Source organism: Anomalospiza imberbis, chromosome 4 (genome assembly GCF_031753505.1).
Source record: "Anomalospiza imberbis isolate Cuckoo-Finch-1a 21T00152 chromosome 4, ASM3175350v1, whole genome shotgun sequence".
In the NCBI taxonomy this organism is placed as follows: Eukaryota; Metazoa; Chordata; class Aves; order Passeriformes; family Viduidae; genus Anomalospiza; species Anomalospiza imberbis.
In genome coordinates, this window is record NC_089684.1 from 33,117,733 (window position 1) to 33,138,004 (window position 20,272).

Genomic DNA, 20,272 nt, shown 5'->3' on the forward strand with positions numbered 1-20,272 from the left:
AAGAGCTGACCAGGGTGCTGCAGGCAGGCTCCAACCTCAGACCCTCCCCAGGCTCTTCAGGGACACCATCCTTTCCATTAAGACAATGCTTTTAACCTTTCAGAACCTGGGACAGTGAGCTGGCGCTACACACATGAACAAGGCAAGTGGGTAGGTACATCCTCTCTTTTTTTAAGTTGGGCCTGGGTTTTTCTCATTCACTTAATGTACCACATACATGCTCAGGATGAAACCCTCAATTTTACACCATTTACTTCTTTCAAAAAGGTGATCAATGCTTTCCCAGACAGTGAAACCTCTGAGCTGAATAATTAGGCAAACTCTGCCTGTAATTAATACAAGTAACAAGAGCAAATAAGCTGTGGTCCAGACTTCAGAAAGTCTGTAGAATGCCTGAAAAAGCACATAAATTAAGAAAAAATTACCACACTCGCAACCCTGCTATTCAGAGATGTTTCTCACAGTGTTGTACCATAGCCTAGGAAATCAACTATAGATGAAATTGAGGGGATCACAGCTCTTTTCCAAAGCCATGTTTCAACTCCTGTGACCTGCTCTGGAGTGCAGCAAGCTGTCTGTACAGTCCTAGAAGACACTACTCACTGCACAGATGACAGGCAGTAATCCTGGCCCTAAGACCATGACTTAGCGTCTTTAATATTAATCCCTGCTTGCAGATGGCAGAGATGTTCTCTCTTTTAAGCACTCAGAACTAAGAATATCCCCAAACTTTTTATTCCACTTTGGTGTTGCAGAAAACAAATGTGTTAAAACAATTTTAAAAATTAATACTTAGTTTTGTCCTTCTGATCTTTAACACACAACTATCACCTATAAGCACCTTATTATCTGCAATACTTTAAATTTGCTACTTCTAACATCTGAATTCACAAGTGCACAGCTTTCTTCAGAGTATCTAACCAGCCTGAAGAAGGGGGTCTGTGTTTATCTGATGTGATTTTCAGCAGCACATGGAAGTTTGGCTGGCGCAACCTGAAAGTTGCTTAGAACTTGGTGCATTTTTTTGCCTTTCATTACTAAAATAACCAGGGGGGAATCAACACCTCAACTGTCTTCAACTTCCCTGGGCAACATACCTCAAAAATTACCATGAATGTTTTATTTTCCAGTTAACTGCTATCACAGCCACAACAATTTCCTGAATAAGGCATTTAATTTGTAAAGTTAATAGCCAAAGAGGACATTGCTCACTAAAAGCTAGTTAACTGTCTTCTGCATCATTAAGCGCTTAGAACCCCATCACTGGGGGACAAGATTTTCTTGCTAATAATCTTCTAAATTATTTTATGTGATTGATTACAAACATTCCAGTTTATAGCCACAAACAACAACAATCATTATGGAAGGAAACACTAAGTTAATCACTATAAAAGTACTCAAAAAAAAAAAAAAATCAAGAGCCTTGCTACTGCAACTTGACCTTGTAGAAGCAGTTCTGGAGTTCAGGACAAACCAAAGCAGCCCTTCCTTCTCCTGCTCTTCAGATTTGAGATGTGGCCAACCTTAGTACACAGTAACATCAAGGACCTGTGAAGGTCCATGGGAAATGCCATGGGTTTCACACTGTGAGCAGGTATTTAGGAGTTTTACAAAGGTTAATTGAGACCAGTACAGGTTGTACAGTCCTAAGTGCCTAGGAAACCTTTCAACCCCCACTCCAAATTAAGTGTTTTATCAGAGGTATTTGGATTTTTTCCTAGAGTTTTCAAACTGCTGGTGACAGAACTGTTTATTTATATACAGAGAGTGTGCCACTCCTGCCAGCTTGATTCACACACAAAGTGTCTGTAAGGGGTAGATGGTTTAAGTTTAATATTCTCAAAAGACAAGACTTTCATCCTTGTGCTCAATCTTCTCTACAAGAACATAAGCACTTGGCCATACAAAGGGGGAAATTCAGCCAGTCAAGAGCTTGAGCCGCCATACCAGGAATTCAGAACATGTGACATCTTGCCATAAATTAGGCTTCCATGTGGATTTCTGCTTGCCGGCTATTTTGCAACAGCTCATGAAATACAGCCATATGTCATGGAGAGAAAAATAGACCTCTCAATCTTTCATCATCTAAAAGGCCACACATCGGAACTGCTGTTTTGTACCACATGCCCTCCACTACAATTAATACATGCCAAGCAAACCACGCACCAGAATTATTCTTGTTACAAAGGCACTTGCAATGTTCCTCTTGTATGGCATTTTTCCAGGACACCATAAGGAACTCCTAAGTAGAGAGCAAATATGTTCTTCTTTGAGAAAGTAACATCCCCATGAAGAGCAACTGAAAAAATTAAGCCACTGTGCAACAATTTATGAGAAAAAGTTAATGAGCAAAAGAATTTAGTTATTGTCATTTTACAAGTCTAAGTGTTACTCAAAGTATGTTTTCTTCTCCATCTTTGATCTTTCTGCAGTCTCTCTCACAAGTTCCATAGTAAAGTCAATAGTTCAGTTAGAACACATTGTAGAGTATTTAATTAGTTGTACCTTGATACCTTCCTCTGAAGCCAAGATATCAAAGTATCAGAAGGTGAATAATGAAACCTTTTTATCCAAACCATTAAAGCCTGACATATGCAGAAACACATGTGAGAGACCTGCACATACTGAATCAATGTCTGGAAACTACAGACCCTTCGCTGTCTGCATTAGTACTAATTCACCACCATTTTCAAGAAAACAAAGGCTTGGAAATAGTCTTCCCTGATTATTATTACCATGCTCGTAGCAGAAAGCATAGAGGTTAGACTTCTCTGTGAAAATTAAATGGATCTATTTTTGATAAACTCCAAGAGAAGCAATCCCAATGAAGCAACTAAGTGATCCATGGCAGACAGACAGATCCACAATAAGCTATACTGCAATTAGAAATTTCATTTATGTCCCAGCAGGTTTGTGAGGTTTTGGACATCAAAGATCCAAGTGCCCAACTGAGCTTCACAGGTCTGAGCAACTTATCTGCCAATTGATTCCCTGGAAGGGCTGTCCCATGGAACAGAAACAGTCTTTTCAATACCACAAGAGAAACAGCATTCAGTGATTCCAGGCTTCTTATAGTTATAAATGATTAACAGCCAGCAATGCAATAAAATCACACTTCCCCCTCCCTGTCCAAAGAAGAATAACTGTATGATTTCTCCCAGGATATGCTAATTTTTTGGGAAGCATTTGAAAGCACTGTCCCTTGCTTTTTAGCAAAGAAAGCAAACAATTGAAATTTTAAAAGAATCATGAATACATGAAGATCGGCATCTGAATGCCAAGTCATTCTTCTTTCTCCCAATGCTCACAGAGTATTTATGAAGGCACTTTGACCAGACATTCTTAGGAAAAGAACAGTCAGGGCAAGCAGTGGGAAGTAAGAAAGTGACAACCAAAAAATCACTCCTGTGTGCCACAAGACAATACAAATAAAACAACAAACTTGTGAAATTGCAAGCAAAGGCATGTTGACAGCCATTTTGCAAAATGTCACCAGCTCAACAAGCTAGTGAGCAACTGGAGACACTAAGACTTGCAGAGCTTGGGAACTTCAAGAAGCTTTCACAAAGGGTATATCATCTTCCTTCATATAAAAAAAAGGAATTTACCTTTCCTTTGAAACTACATCAATATAGAAATAGCTACCAGTTGTTTCCAATTAGTGACAAAAGGAACACAAATGAAGAAGAAAATCCCCAACAGCTTCACTTAAATTCAGTAGGAAATGAGCATCTATGGACATAGTAAGTGTGACATGAAAAGTACCAGATAGCACACTGAAAACAGGGCTCAGAGCAGAATACAGAAAAACCTTCAAACGTATTTAGTGTTTCTGGAGTTCTTCAATAAACACAGAGGGCTTCTCTACTTGGGCAAATGTTGCCTTTATATATATGGAAGGCTTGGTTTGGGCCAACAAGAGCAGAAGCAGAATGAAACACATACGATCAAAAGAAACAAGTTTTCTCCTTCATTACAAGTGATGAAGAAGGTGATGTTTCTGAGCTGCATTCTAGAAAGCAGTTTAAAACCACTGCATCATGGCTATCCTGGGTAGTTATCAGCCAAAGAACCAGTTTTGAGTCCAAATACAGGATCAACACACCAAAAAGATCATCTCAAAATAGCCAGAGGACAATAAAATTATCTACTTGTTGTAAAGTCCAGGCAAGAGATAGAGCAGAGCGACAACCATCTAGGAAGCCATATAATGTGACACCTGTGAATCCTGATGACCAGATGCTATTCATCAAATCACCTACAGCAGACATTATGTGTGTGCTCATATTCAAAACAGAGTCCCAAACTGTGACCCACTGATTGAAACCTCAGTACAAAATACTGGTTTATCTCTACAGTTACCAACGGCACTAAAACCAGCTTAATACATAAAATCAATCCTTACTGTCACTTGTGAGCCACGACAAGGGTCACCAGTGCTGGGCACATTGCAGATAGGTTAAACAACTCCAGTGAGTACACAGAGAGTCCCACAAATAACCCATGAGAAAGTCTCTTGTGCAGTGGAAAAGACTTTCTGTATCTGTTGTTCAAGTGAATACAAATGTATGCACATTGAAATCCATCTCCTGTAACCAGCATCCTGGCTGCATACACAGCACCAACCTCCTGGCTGCTCAACATCATCTGAAATGGGATAAAACACTAAGCTGTCGAGTAGCTGGAGTAAAACCGCAGTAGGCCTGTAAGTAAGAACAGCATTTTCTTCTCTGAAAATCACACAGGTAAACTAAGATTAGAGGCACCCTTTGGAGGTCTTGGTAGCAGAGGCTTTGAAGATCAAGAATTCTTTGAGGGCAGCTCACCGGACACCTCAGAAATAAACTTACTGTGCAAAATAAAGCAAACCAGAGTATCTCCACAGAAGAACAGCTTTTGGAGCACACTGTGATGAGAAATTATGTTTAAAACTTAATTCTCATCTACAGAGAAATACTGCGCACAGCTATAGTCTAAACACTACCTTATGTGATCACAGCTCTCGAGTCAGCACAGCACTACAAATTGCAAGTTCATTGGCTTTGAATTAAAGCAACCAAAGCATGGAATAAAAAGTCCCGAGTTTCACTTTCCAGTTCCTTGCCACAATGCCTAAGGCAGACTACACTCTCTGCAACATCGACATCCATGCAAGTTTAAGCAGTTACAGATTCAAGTAAAAACACACATATTGCTACCTCAATTTAGATACCAATTTTAAACTTTAATTCCAGTTACCCAAATGAGACCTTCTCTTTCATTTTATACAGACAGTTAGCAACTGTGATGTGGTGATGTGCTTAGCTTTTGTAGAGATAAGCCTTAACTCCACAATAAACAAAAGAACAGCACTGTGGCTGTTTTGCCACTGTAATGAACCTGATGCATAGACTTAGTATTTCAAAAACCTCTTGCCTTAGCAGAAATGTCATACTGTAAGTCCTTTCCAGGCCAGAGGTGAATGCCTATCACTTAACAGGGCATAAAGCAGAAAGAGTTGCTGAGGAAATGCTGACATAGCCTTTAAATGGAGCAGATCACAGTTCTGAGTTAGTTCCAGTGCTACTGGACTGGACTGGCCCGACCACACTGAAGCATGCTCTTTGCTTGGGCCAGTGTCCCAGTTTCATCTGGGATAGAGTTAATTTTCTTCCTAGTAGCTACTACAGTGCTGTGTTTTGGATTTAGCAGGAGAATAATGTTGATAATACATTGATGTGTTGGCTTCACTGAGCACTGCTTAGCCCAAGTCAAGGACTTGTCTGTTTCCCGTGCCCTGCCAGTGAGGAGGTGCAGAAGAAGCCAGGAGGGGCCAGAGCAGTTGATCTGACCTGGCCAAAGGCTCTTCTGAGGGGTATTGGCTGAGAAAGGCTGATTGCTGCTCGTTGTTGGGCAGGTGGTGAAGCAATTGTATTCTGCACCACTTGCACTTCCTTGGGTTTCAGATGCCTTTTTGTCATCTCCCTTTTCATTAATATTACTATTTCATTTCAATTATTAAACTGTTCTTATCTCAACCAACTGGTTTTACCTTTTTTCCCGACTCTCCTCCCCATCCCACTGGGCGGGGGGGAATGAGGGGTGTGAGGGAGCGGCCGGGTGGTGCTCAGCAGCGGCTGGGGTTACACCACGCCATCAGCTCCCTAGTCAAGAGGTGAGATACGACACGCAGCTACGGCGCTGAGCTTTCGCTGCGGGCCCGGAGAGAGCCTGGCCGCTCCCATTTCGGTCTCGCCACGAGGGAATGACAATGGGGTAAAACACGCGTAAGCACACAACCCCTAACTGAGCACCTGGCCCTCTCTCTGCTCCCGCCACCCGAGAGCGCGGTCACGTTACAGCCCGGGAGGGACCGGGAGGGTCCCTGACGTCGGAGCCAGGAGCGCAGCGCGGAGCCCCACGGGCGGCGCGGTCCGGGCCCGTGGGGGGAGGCAGAGCTGTCCCCCTGCCCCAAAAGCCGCTGCCGCCGCCCCCGCGCGTCCTCACCTTGTCGCTACCCGCCTCCGCCGCCTCCTCCTCCTCCTCCTCCTGCTCTGTAGCCGCCCTCCGCCGCCGCCGCGCCGACATAGCGCCGGCGGGGAGCGGGCGCAGGCGGGGCCGCAATCGGGACGTGGGGGAGTGGAGGCCGCGCCGCGGAGCCCGCCCGGCGGCTCTCCTTCCTCCTCCTGTTCGGAACCCGGTGCTGTCCCCACTACCGGGGAGGCGGCGCTCCAGCTGTGGACGACGCCGCAGCTCGGAGGCGCGGCCGGACCCGGCGCCCCGGGAGCAAAGAAGCACCCGCGACCGCGGCTGGGGCGGAGTGGGCGGGCGATGTCGCTCAGGTGCGCTCAGCGCTCCGCCCCCGCCGCCGGCACCGCCCCCGGGGGGCGGGGAGTGACCGGTCCGGCCCGCGGGGCTCCCGGCCCGGTGCATCCCATCCGCCCGAGGCTGGACGGCTGCGGCGTTGAGCACCCGCAAAGCGCCATAACCCGGGCGTGGAGCTCCAGGTTGTTATCTTCTGGGTGCCAGAATGGCCGCGGGACGCTGCGTGCCTGCAGCCCGCCGTTGGAATCCTCCGGGAGCCTGGGACAGGCATCTCCAGGCAGACCCGGTGTCAGCTTCGTATCTGCGCCCGCGGGCGCCCGTGCTGCAGCCCGCGCGGGTATCTGTAGAGTGCTTTGTTTCCTTCTGGGATGCTCATGCCCACCTGCTCTATGTCCATTTACGGAGGCAGGTGCGGTGCTTGGCTCGTCCCATGCCATGTGCACTGCCGAGTGTGGTGCCACCAGACTGCACAGAAATGAAATACATCTGCCTAGGAGCTCACAGTCGAGAAAAGCACTCATCAAGGCCAGCTACAGGTGCTGAATTCCTGCAGCATCCTGTATCGGTGCTTGTACCACTCTACCATTTTTGTATGGCTACTCTCAGCCTGGCCATGGCAACAGCTGGCTGCCTAGGAGCATTCCCATAAAGACATTCAGTCTAGATATCACTTTAATGTCCACACACCAACTTACTGTGCCTGCAAACACAGGGCCAGCACCTTTTGCGAGGAAGTGTTGAGCCACTCCTGCTGTCATTTACATTATCTGTATGGTGACTGGCTTCACCAACCTTGATTGGTTTTGTTTCAGTTTTTTTTTTTTTTTTTTTTTTTTTAGTTTTATTACATAAACAAGACTATTATTATGTCCCTCCAAAAGTATGCTTGGTATGTTTTTAATGTAAACACCATGGTTCAGGACTGATGCTGTGGGTGGACATGGATTAGGACATTAGTAAAACAATTCCAGTCTTTCTGCCGGGAAGTGGGGACACCCCAGTATTTCAGAAAAACAGCCATTTATGTGAAAGGTTTTACCTGTGCACTGCTGACACTGTCAGGGGGTAATATGTCTGCAGCGTCCTCAAACAAACTGCAAAAATGTGGTGTGCTAAGAGAAGGGCTGGTCCAGCACAAGGCAAAGCAGAGACCCAAAGCCAGGCCAGACAGGCCACAGAAGCACAGTTTCTGGCATTGTGTCCCTTGGTGACATAATGTGAAAGGTGAAAGCAGCAGCCCACTGCAGGTCAGTAATATGGCCAGGCCTCTCCAACACTTTGCTCTTGCTAAGTATAATTTTGATGTATTTCTCCATAAGTGAAATATTATGCGGTAAATTGAGTTGGAAAAATTCAGCTCTCCTTGCTCAGAATATGAGAGAGTGGGAAACAGATACCCAGAAAGTCAGAAACCGAAACCATACAGGGTGAGCAGAGGGGACCCCAATGAATAATGGGGTGTCCTTTTCACTCTCTCTCCTCCTTCAATATGTTTCTCCTACTGAGTTTTCCCTTGTGAGTGTTCCTCTAGCAAAGCTCTCAGAAGAAACCAGTTTCCCTTACTTAAAGTGCAAGATGTGCCTGTTGGCCCTGCAAATGGGAGGAGCTGTCTGGGGGGAAATCATAAATGTTTATTTTCTCTGTGCAAAGAGAATAAGAAGTGGTCTGTCTGGTCTCCACACCTTTACTGCCCATGGTTGCTGCAGTGTGTGAAGCAGACATCCAGGCTGTTTCCCTCAGCATGCAGATCCCACATTTACATCAGTAGCCTGGATTGGGGTGGACACCAATTTGGTGCTCCCCAATAGGAGCACCCCAAATAGGTGCTCCTATTTGCACTGTGGAGCAGCTGGATCCAGCTGAAGAAGTATATACCTTGTTACAGCCCTTCCTGGTAAACCAGGAGTGAAAAATATAGGGCTAGAATGACTAGATTTCTTTTGCCACAGAAAAAACCTTTCTGTGGTCAATGAGACAGAGACCATGCTTCAATACCTGCATAAAGATCATTAGGCAGACTTTTACATCCCATCTAAGAGAAGAGTAAGAACCTCCATTTCTTCTACATCTGTGCTCCATCCTTAACCTAAACAGTGAAGGGGAAGAGAATTTGTTTAGAAAACCTGGGAGGTAAAAAAAATTTTCTTAGCAAATGGTGTGTTGGAAAAAAGTAGCAATAATGTCAAAGAAGGAAAAGGTGAAGTACTCAATGCATATTAATGAGCAGAAGCAAGGCAAATTCAAGAAGATGAGTCAGTGTACAGCAAGCAATGAACAACTGGTGACAGTGGGGTGAGGGGTGAACAGTCTTCTGGGCAGGGCCACTGGGAGAGAGAAAATAAAAAACAAGGACTAAGCTCCAATGGGATCAGGCAGGAATCCAGCCCTAGCTTCACTCCTCTCTCCCAGCCGGGTATTCCTGCTTCTGTCATGCACCTTTTCACCCACAGAGTGCTCAGAAATGCAAGAAGGGACAGCAAAAACAGTTGTATCACAGCAAAGCATTTCAAGCCTCTCCAGCTCAGAGGAAAGAGTCAAGGGGCTCCCAGAAGAGCTGTGAAGCAGTGGGCTTAAGGATGAAGCAGATCGTGGGAGTGTGGTTGTCCCGCTTCTCAGCTGCAGCACCTTGCAGCCATGGGAGCCTAGTACCTGGTTAGACTGGTCGGATGGGAATTTTCCAAGTCAACACCCTGTTACTCAGGTTCCTTTGGGGCAAGTAACTACACTGGCTGGAATGTAACATCACTTCTCCAAATGTTGTGACTGAGCATGGTTTCACAATGTGTGGCAGAAACTTCCATGTGCTCCCAGGACAAAGGGATTATCACGTCAGATGACGACTTTCCTTATATTCAAATATTATCACCTCTCCTGGATGGATTTCAGTGTCTTGATGTATGAGACTTCAGAGGTTTCTGCTGCTCTGTGTTGCCTTGTATTCCCACATTAATTTAGTGGCTCAAAGCTCCCAGTGAACAGCCCAAACCTCATCTACCGACTTAACATTATCTGCAGCACAGGGAAGCCTCTAACAAGCAAAATCCCTGCGCTTCCCCCAGCTGCCCCAAGTTAGGATACATCACCTGCCCCGGCTATGCTGCCCCCTGCCCTGCACTCCGGTTATCCACAGCAGGCCGATCTGCCTCGCCTACTGCCGGCTGAGCTCGGAGCTGCCTCTGCTCTGTGCCTCGACCTACGTACAAAGGGAGGAATTTTCTGCAGGCAGACGCAAAACGGGAGCCCTGACATTAAAAGAGTTATGTAAGCCCTTACACAAGCTGCATCCAACCTCCGAGAAAGGCAGCCGGCATGGAGCTGCTGCTGTCTCCACTGAGTAGCAGTAAGTCCCTTGCATGGCGAAGAGGCAGAGTGGAGATGCTACATGGCTGCAGCAGCAGAAGGAAATGGAAGGAACTGGCTCCCTGTCTGCTCAGAACCTGGGGAACAGAAAGTATCGGTCTCAAAACATGTGTTGGAAAGAATGGCACATCTGCAGTTGTAACACTGAAGATCCTTATTGCCAGCAGTTTCAGAAACAGAAGTGGTTTGCAGGGTTTGGGGTTTTCTTTTAATGGATTCCTACTAATGCACAGAAGTGAGACAAGTGGAAAATGTTGATACCTACTGGTCAGCACAGATAGCAATGTCAGGCATTGTCAACAGCAGTTCAGTATCCTCTTAAATAATATCAATTATGAACAATATTGTAATGTGCCACATTCAATCAGTTTATAATTTTTTTCATCCCTAAATCATTTCAAAGAGGATAACCCAAAGTCAGAAAGAAGCAAAGGAAGCAGTGATACAACAGCCTCAATCAGCCTGTATGATTGCTCTCCAAAGCACAAACCTAGCTATTAATACCGTGTGCTCCCCTGACAAAACCAAGAGCTGCAAAACACTACCTGATGCTGCCTTGAGACAGTGCACAGGAGCTCGGGTGTTCAGGATATGCTTAAAGCTGAAATTCCAGGTCAGAAGCTCATTATCACACAACCTGTGCACTCTGGGATGAATCCTCCTCCAGCTCTAGGTGCTAGTCTCAGATGCTAGAAAAAGGGAAAGCTGCGCTGAAATATGGGCTTATATGAGTCAATAAAGAAGCTGCTTTCCCCCCCTTTAAATGAATACAGCACAAGTTCTAATACTGTCTTACTGGGTTTAACAGGGGTCAAAAGCTAGTGATACTTTGCCAAGTCATCCTGAAGAGAGCATACATATCTATATTTTAGTAATTTAAATCCACTGACAGCACTGAATTGTTCTTTTGTGTTTAGTTAATATGTCATGTAATCTGTTTTCATTTGCTAGTCTGGCATAAAAACCTCATAGTCTGTGGCATTTGTGGTTGACTATTTGCTTATTAGTTGTACATTTGAACTTTATAAAATAGGCCACTTGTATGCCAGAAAAAACAAAGCAACAAAACAAACTGACCTCATTATTTCCAAGTTATGCACCAAAGTCTGAGGAACATAATCTAGTGACCGCAGTGAAAGATCTGGCAGCAGAAACCTTTGTCCTAGGCAGCTGTCACCTTCTGTTTGGTCCAAGTGACTGAGTATTGCACAGCTACTGAGTTATTCTTTTCCCTTTATTCCTATCATAATCCCAGGGATGGTTGTACTTTTTCCAAAAAAAAAACCCCAAAAAACCAAAACATGGCTCATTTGTAGTGGGTGCCTGGCAAGCTGCTGCTGTTTTTGCATTAGATGTGAAATTAATTCTTGAGCTTGTTGAGGCTGTCTGAACATGCCATGAAATTGCAACACACCCTCCTTGTGCAATCACACGTGCACTATGTATTATATTATCCATGCAGATTCTTTCTTGTCATACAAACCTCCTTTTAAAATACCATAACTTGCAACTCTTCTTTTTGCAAGGAGCTGTGGGCTCGGATAAAGGTGGAGACAAGCCTGATGAGGAAACAGACTTGGCAGGGGTAAGGACTATACTTTTACAGTTCCAGCTGGGAAAGGCTAAAGGGGGACCACTGGATTGTTTAAAGGGCCAAATGGCACCACTCTGTCAAATATAGGTGGCTGCCAGAGAAAATAGAGAAGCTGGCTCCATTCTAGTCAAGTCCCACAAAATGTAGCACTGGCAGAATCAGCTGTCCCCCAACAAATTCAGTCTAAAGTATTTGAAGAAACAAGCTTACCCTCTGCATGCTTTGGGCAGAACTGAAGAGCAAACCATTCTTCAAAAAGTTGCATAAGATTCTTTTAAAAAGGCCTCAGTAGATGCACAACAGCTCCTTCAGGTGACCTTCAGGTGACACATAGTAGCGTCCCAGCACCTTCAGAGTGGTACCAGCCTGGTGGAGACTCAGGGGGTGCTGGGACACCTGATCCCTCATAGGACAAGGTCAGGAGCCCTAACTCACAGCCTGCAGCAGGAAGGGCAGGAGGAAGGAAGAGGAGAGTGATTGCCTCCTACACAACTCCCATCACTCTGTCTGGCAACACCTCCTTGTCAGGAGAAACTTGCCCAAGCAAAATAATTGTGCCCAGTGCCACTTCCCAGCGGTTTCCCTGGAGGTGGAGACCATTTATGTTAACACATATATGGTTGGCACCAGCCTTAACACCACAACTGCCTGCAATTTACAGCCAGGTGCAAGAAATAATCCCTTCTATATGATGTCAAAGCAGCCACGTTTGTGCCCAAACTTCACTGCCCTCTTCAATCCCAGGTCTCTCTGGTTCTTCCTATGTAACTGAGCAGACCACAATGCTCTCTGATGGACAGACTCTCAGGGAATGGGCTTTCCTACCACACTATGAGCAATCCCCATTTTATCATCTGGCAACACTCACATGCTCTCCCACAGGCCCGATATGAAGCTGAGCCCTGGTCCCATCAGTGGGAATTTTGCCATCTCAGGCCAAGGCAAAAGCTCTTTGACAGTTTCAACAGTATCTCCCAATCTCAGTTCAGAGTAACTTCCATAGGAAGTATTTACTGTTTACTGGATTTGTGGTGCACAGAGTGCAACTTGCACTTGTCTCTGCTCTCTGTCACTGGATTTGCTCCCCTCTTCTTTGTGTTGCTTTCAAAAAGTTTTATATAATTTCATTTAATTGAACTTTAGTATTACCCACTCTATTACATTTCAGTTCATGTGAAAAGTTCATCTAAGGTATGATCAGGCATATCACCATTGATTTTTAGCAGTTTATGAAATATCACTCTTTTTTGCCAGCAATACCATCTGTCTTATCTCAAGGGACAGGAGGAGCATTATGGCCCACTCAGAGTGTATTTTTTAAGTGGTGAGCAGCTGACAGGATGCAATTAAGCCAAGTATTACAGTCACCATCTGCAAAGGTTGCCCTGTAAAGTCTTGGTTTGCTGCCACTTTGCTGTGGTAGTCTTCAGACTGAAGTACATCTTGTACTTTACAAAGGTGTTCCTACATATTCACTTAGGCACATTCTCTGAAATTTACCTTACAGTATACAGTGGTATAGCTGTAAAAATACCCTAGAAATTACCAGCTGGTTATACATCTTTTCCATCCTTCTCCAAACCCTGTGGACTGGAACTGTGTTACACGAGATCCTGAGGTTTTTATTAGAGGGACACGTGTTGAGAGAAGTGTCTTCCCCATGCTTGAAGAGTCAAGACAAAGTGAGCTTCAAAAGCCAGAGACTCATGACCTATTCTCTTTTTTTTCTGTGTTTCCAGGTTTGTGGTTCAAAGCCTCTCAATAAATATTGACCAGTGATTTTGGATATATGCCACAGCACCCCCATTCCTGATCTCACTTTTCTTCTTCCTAAGTCACCAGCACATGCAAAAACAGCTCCCAGGAAGTTCTTCTTATTCCTCTTTTTCTTACCCAAAAATGCCAGATTTATAGGAAAGCACTTGATCCTGGAAAGCTTCTTCTAGAGACTTGCTCTGTGTGCTAAATGTGCAAAGGTATCTGGGCTCCATCTGTGTTGCCTGTCCCCCAAGCCCCCCAGGTGGCTGTCTGCCTTGGTCACAATGAAGGAGGGGTCTGTAACACCAGGAGGAATGGCTACTAGTTGCTCAAAAGAGGAATCAGTTACTCCTTTGAGCATTTTTAGCTCTTTTGGGGGCTGTGACCAAACTGGCTGGTCCTCAGTCAGCTGCTGCCAGAAGAGCAGGACCCAAAATGGGAGTGGAAAGCAACCATAGCCAGAGGCTTTCTACTGCTTCTATTGTTGTGCCAGACAAATGTCTGCTTACCCAAAACCTGCAGTATAAAGCCAAAACAAGAGAAAGAAGTCCAGTACCATATCTTCAGGCTCACTCACTCTTTGATGCAGGTTTTTTTTTTTTTTCATGTAATTGCAAACTAAAGAAATTCCCTGTTTGCCAGCACAAGAAGACTCAGTTTTAGCCAGCTGCTGTACCAGCATGGTGCTTTCTGAACAGCATCCTTCATGCCCTCATGACACCTAGCCAAAGATAGTACTGGAAGAAATTAGCTGGGTATCTCATTACAGCCAAGAATTCCCTTGCAGTCCTGTCCCCAGTGCCACTAGAGGTTCATGCAAGCTGCACAACATGACATGACATCACTGGTTGTGAGAGATTAAAAGGAAAGTGTGAATGTAATCAGAGCAGGACCTGATAGAGAGGACTGAGAAACACGTAGGAAAATGAGTTTCCTCTGCTGGGCAAGAAACAGCAGTATGCTTTGTCCCATGAATTCTTGACATTGCCACTGCAAACTGAGGCAAGAACTGGGATTCGAATTCTCACAGTGGGAAATTGCCCCTTCTGGATGCAGGCTTTTTAGTGGTCTACATTTCTGATCCTTCACTAGTGAGGGGAGAGCAAGGGGAAAACCCCCCTAAAACACTGAACAGTTCCCCTAAGGATTCAGCTTCTTACAGAAAAATCTGACCAGCGGTTTTCCTGCTTCCTCAGCAGCTCCCTCACACCTCTGGAGAACAGGTCCAGCCATGTTGTGCTTCCCTGCACAGGGTCATCTCCATCTGTGAGCCTGCTGCCCCTGTCGTGTGTTGCACTTCATCTTCTCTGCCAGAGAATGGGGTTGAGCCTGACAGAAGCCACCACATCCCCTCAGCCTATGGCACATCACTCACAATTCCCTTTAACAAACCCCCATGATGTTGTTGGGGCCAGTAAGCTGGAGTTTGCAGGGCTGGATGGCACCGCACCTTGGAGGGAGGGAGGGATGTAACTCTTTCCTGTTGCTCAGTGTACTGCCAGGCTGTTGTGCTCCATGAAGTCCCAAAGGCAGGAATTGTGCACACCAAAAGCAACAGTGGAAGCTCCAACCCTGACCCATCCAGGGAGATGCTCTTGCCCTTTCCATTACTGCACAACAAGCCTCCACTGGCATGGGGCAGGCAGACGCACACTCTCCTTCCTGACTGCACAAATAGATTTGTACCTTCCTGTGGTTTCCAGCGGCCGGCGAGCGCTCCTCGCTAGGTGGAGCTGCAGGAGCGAGCACGGCAGCGCCGGGAACCAGCCCCGGGATCGCCGGGCGCTCCCCGAGCCGCACCGCGTCCCAGCCCCGCTCCCCGAGCTCCCCGAGCTCCTGACACCGCCGATAGGCCTCGCCTCGTTTCGGTTACACTGAAACTGAAACGGAGAAAGCAAGATCTTTTCTTAAACAAAGTCGTGGTATGAAGTATACCGCTATCAGTGGTTTTCTCCATCATTTGGACTGAATCTACTAATCAATGCGGCCTGTCAGCCTTTGATGTGATGGAAAATGCTGAAATATTATTTTCTAAAAATCATAAAATTATGCACATAATGATAGTCACTGCTTTCCCCCTCCTAACCCCATTTAGATCATCAGTTTAACGATTTTCAGTTCCCTGACACTGGACCACCCTGTGCCAACAATTCCTAAGCAAAGCTCTCACTGCTGATTTCCATGGTGGGGCTGTTTAAAGATCAATAGCAGCGATGGCCTAGGTACATATATTTGTCTCACAGAATGAAAGACACTGCATAAAAGCTCCAGCTTTGTCAATTAGATTTCCATGTATTTTTGCTGCTAATGTGGAAGCAAAGAAAAGCCAGACATTAGTTTTAGCCATAGAGATGTGGTTATCCACATCAAGAAATCCCTCATATGGATGCCAGGCAGTGCCTGGATCCATATCCAAAGGTTGTGGGGGCACTCACTGCCCTGCAGGTGCTTAGGCAGCTCAGCTGGTCAGCCAGGGCTGGGGGATGACAGGTGAACTTTTGTTGGATTTATACTAATGTCTTAATCCACATCTCATATCCCACACACACTGCAGAGTGGGAAGTTTCTGTGCAGCAATGTTCAATGGAAGGGAAAAGGAAGGTAACTTTGAAAGAGTGGCACCTTCACAGCCCTTAAGCAAAGATGAATGAAGGAGATGGAGCACCAGTGTTTCTTGCCCCTGCTGTTGCACACCTGGCCTACAGCAGGTACACTTTGGCATCACTATTAACAGCAGGTTTCCAAAATAGTTTCCTTGCCTGGGGCTGATCAGCTACATGCATCCAGTCCCCACAGAATTCTCACCTGGAAATGAAGGAGGCCTCTCACCAGCCACCACACCACAGACTGTGGTGTGCAACGGCAGCAGCAGTCCCATTGCTGCTGCTTCCAGACAAAGAGAAGGGCCATCCCTACCACAAGGACTTCAGTCCTTAGCAGGTTAGAGTGAAATGCCTTGTCTGAGTGACAGGTCACATCACGGGCACATCTGTGCTGGCTGCAGTATTTAGTAGCACCACACGGGAATACACAAATATGAGAATGTTGAGAAATGTGTTGTGCACTAATTAGGATAGACGGAGGGCTGGTAATCAGTAATTCCACAGGGCTGTTGCTAGGAGGGCTTTGGGGTTAGGATGCCAGCAGAGGGGTGGGTGTGCCTGCAGCAGACCCCTGTGGCCGTATTAAATCAGTATGTGGTGTTTCTACAATGCACTGTAACAGTGGAGGTGGTGACAGGTTCTGGAGGTGGAAGATGGACAAACTTCAGGTAAGGCTTGTACTGCCCAGAGGGGAGCGTGCAGTGTGGGCAGAGCATGAGCAGGGCATGGGCCTGGGGTGGGAATGGAGCTCGGAGCAGGACTGCACCAGGAATGGTCTCCGGTGAACCTGTGGATTCCGGATAGACGCTCTGCACTTGTAATCCTCTCCTCCTGGCTTCCCCCAGCAGGGGTCAGGCTGAACCAACGAGCATAAATCAAAAGTAAAAGTAACTACTCCGCTTCAGCAGCAAATATTCTCAATGTTCCAGAAACGAGAAAAATATTTTGCCTTCCTGAGGATGCGGAAAATGCTTGAGCATTTCCCTTAAGAAAAGCAAAAGAAATATTGACGTGGTAACAGAGGTACAGGCTGCAGCTTGAAACACCCTCCTCTTTGCAGCTGTTTTAAAAAGGCAATGACCGTGTCCTGTTCCCACTCAACCTCCGCTCCCAGTTACTCTGGATACGCTTCAGTGTAAATGCAAAGAGAAATTCGGACAGAATGCACGGACCACAGCGTTAGCGCGGCTAAGTGACGGGAGCGTGTCCTCAGAAGTGACTGGAAGCCTCCGGGGAAGGCAGAGCTCGCAGCATCCGCCACGGGCTAGAGAGGGAATGCTGCTCCCCGCACAAACCATTCCTGCGCGGTCAGAACAAGTAAGTAAAGCAGAGCGGTGCCAGTCCTAGGGCGACTCCAGCACACACCCAGAGAGAGATGGCAGCGTTTCATGGTCCTTGGCACTCTGAAGAGCAACCCAGGGAGTCCGCAGTGGATCGTCCGCGAAGTGACTCCTCTGACCTAAGCTGTCACCAGAGGTCTGCGGGCAGACACTCTGGAACAAGAATGCTAAAAAAGCAGGTGAGACGTACCTAAAGGCCCGTCTCCTGAAAATTTTTCTGGCCAGCTTTGTCTCAGTTTATCGCCTAGCAAGAGGACACAGGATGGGATTTCATGCATGGAATTTTAATGATAAATTTATTATATTTTAGTGTATTATTGGCGTCCGATTTTGTAGTCTTACAAGAAATTTCCGTTTCCACATCTCCATTAAATGTCTGATTCATTTTCTTGGCTCGAGGTAATGCCTCAGGCTACATCACTAAAGAACCAGTGCCCTGCATTAGATAAATATAAGACCAAGTCTGATTAACCTATTAACTATTTTTAATTAACTTTTACTGTTCTTCAAATATTCCACGTTTTTGAGGAAGCACAAAGAGGATGAGAGCAGGCTGGTGCTGTAGAGATGTATAGAGCTAGCATATGGACCGAGATTATTCATCATCATTGGCAGCAGCTCTGCTGTAGAGAATCTTGCAACAACATCGCAATTTTCCTGCTAGAGTGAATGTCATAATGGACACATTTGTGGGGTGAGTTATGGCCAAGATAGAAAAAGATTTCAATCTTTATAGAGTTTTTATGCTCTGTCTTCCTTTTTGGTAATCAGATCTTGATTAAGAGTTCGAATTAGCACCCAGAAGAACATTATGCTTTCCTGGCTCAGCTCCTTCCCGCGATGTAGGGCAGGCAACAAATGATTCAGTGGCTTTACAGTGCTGCTACAACAAAAAGGTGTCTATATACCTATCCACCACTTTAGGAAAGCAAGCGACTGCTTGCTTGCAATGAGGAACACATGGTAGTGGCAAAATATTTTATTTGCTAAATAAAGTGACTGCTTCATTTAGTTCAGACAGGCTCCTCTCACAGCCACAATGACTTATTAGGGAAAAAGCTGGGCAAGGTGGGGTTCACTGTCTCTGCTGCTGAGGGCTGGAAGAGCTCTGTGGGGGAGAGCCAGCCCTTCCCTCGAGGGCAGCACCCCGCGCGCAGCTGGACCCCGCGCGTGGCACGATGCTGCAGTGCGGGTTCTGTCTCGTCAACCTGAAGAACATCTGACCCTGCAATGCCAAAGCAAGTTCGACCTTTTAATTTTAGGTGTCCGTATGGTTTCGTTGGGTTGTTTTTGTTTTTTTTTTTTTTTTTTTTTTTTTTTTTTTTTTTTTCCCCGTTCAGATACGTTGGGACCATTCCGGTCGAAGTGAATTTTGGAGGCATAGCTGCTCCAGCACTCGTACTTCCTAGGCCTCGAACGAGCAAAACAGTTTTGTTTTGTTTTGTTTTGTTTTGTTTTGTTTTTTTCCCTGACAACGCTTCTTCTGTGTTACCTGTAAATTCATTCACACGTCTTCTTTACTTCCTCCCAAGGAGGCCGGGCTCCCCGTCGCACCTCAGCCCCTCCCTGCCCCCAGCCCCCGCCCCTCGCAGCCCGGGACCCCACTGTCCCTGCTACCTTGCCGTCCCCGGAGCTCTGCGGGCCACTTCCCCGAGGCCCCGAGGGGATTCTGAGGGAGTTGCCCTCCTCTCACGGCTTTGCATCCTCCGGCTTGCCGCTTGCCCCTACTCTCCGCTGCCCCGGCCGCGGGCCGGCCGCTCGCTCCTCCCCTCCGCCCGCTCCCCGCGCTCGCCCTGGCGGCTGTTCTCTCGTTCATTATTGGACTTGGTCGTTGCTCTGTGAACCGGCGAAGCGCTTACGATGAGACCCCGTGAAACTGGTGAAATGCAGGAGCGTATTAGTGAGCAGCCCCGGCTGCAGCGGGTCCGGTCAGTTAACTCCATCTGCTCAAGGAGTACTTCGGCTGCGGCGTTTCCAGGCTGCAGCTTGCTCACCCTATTAGTGAAGTTTGTTGTTGGGGTGGGTTTCACCCCCACCGCTGCCTGGGGTGCTCACGGTGTCCCCCACCCACTGCTCAGCTGCTGAGCGGCGCAGCCCAGCCCCGGCTGCCTCCTGAGTTACTTTGCCTCACTACTTTAGCTTAGGGACTGACTGCCCTAGTTTCGGGAAAACAGAAGCTGAGTGTAGAAAAAGAACCAAATATTAATATTTTCGAATATTTCGGTTGTTAAAGAAAGAGAGGAGACAATTCTGGCGTCTGCTTTTGAATCCGTTTCTCGTGCAGGGGCAGCCCTATGGACGCCATCCCACCTACGATGCTATCTTTAGGGAAGAAGTTGCACGAGGAGACCCCCCCCAAATAAACATTCGTTTTTTTTAATATGCCGTCAGTTTCTTACAGTAGAAAAGGAGGAAAAGCGCTTGTGCTGGAGGGATTGTTTTGCTTCCGCTAGAAAACAAGCCGAGAGTTGCCGGGCGGCGAACTCCCGGCCGGGCCGGGAAAGAGGCTGCCCGCACAGCCGCGGGCGGTACAGCAGCTCGGGCCGGCCCGGCAGGACCGCGCTGCGGGCTCAGGGCCCCCTTCCCCCCGCGCCAGCGCAGACCTGCGGCCGAAGTTGCCGCCGCTGCCGGTGCCCAGCACTGGTAGAGTTCCCTCGGGGCGCTGCGAGAAGGGACGCAGCGAATCTGGGCCGGGGGAGAGCCCCTGCCCCCGCACCGTCTCCTCTGCAGGAGGGAGGAAAAGAGGCTCCCTTGGGTGCTGGACACACACAGCGGGGCCGCTCCGCGCCTGCCTCAGCAGTTACAAAAGCGAT

At 46.9% G+C, this 20,272-nt stretch overlaps 1 protein-coding gene across 2 annotated transcripts in view; it reads right to left on the reverse strand.

The window, feature by feature from the left end:
• Positions 1-20,272, reverse strand: part of CDS1 (CDP-diacylglycerol synthase 1) — a 229,918-nt gene that overhangs the window by 22,688 nt on the left and 186,958 nt on the right. The window contains exon 1 of one of the 2 annotated variants that reach the window (XM_068187843.1): positions 6,487-6,572. The exons of the other annotated variant lie outside the window; for it this stretch is intronic. Within the exon in view, the coding sequence (XP_068043944.1) occupies positions 6,487-6,567 (81 nt within the window). The 5' untranslated portion in view covers positions 6,568-6,572. Of the gene's footprint in view, positions 1-6,486; positions 6,573-20,272 lie in introns of those variants that run through there. 2 annotated transcript variants of the gene reach the window in all.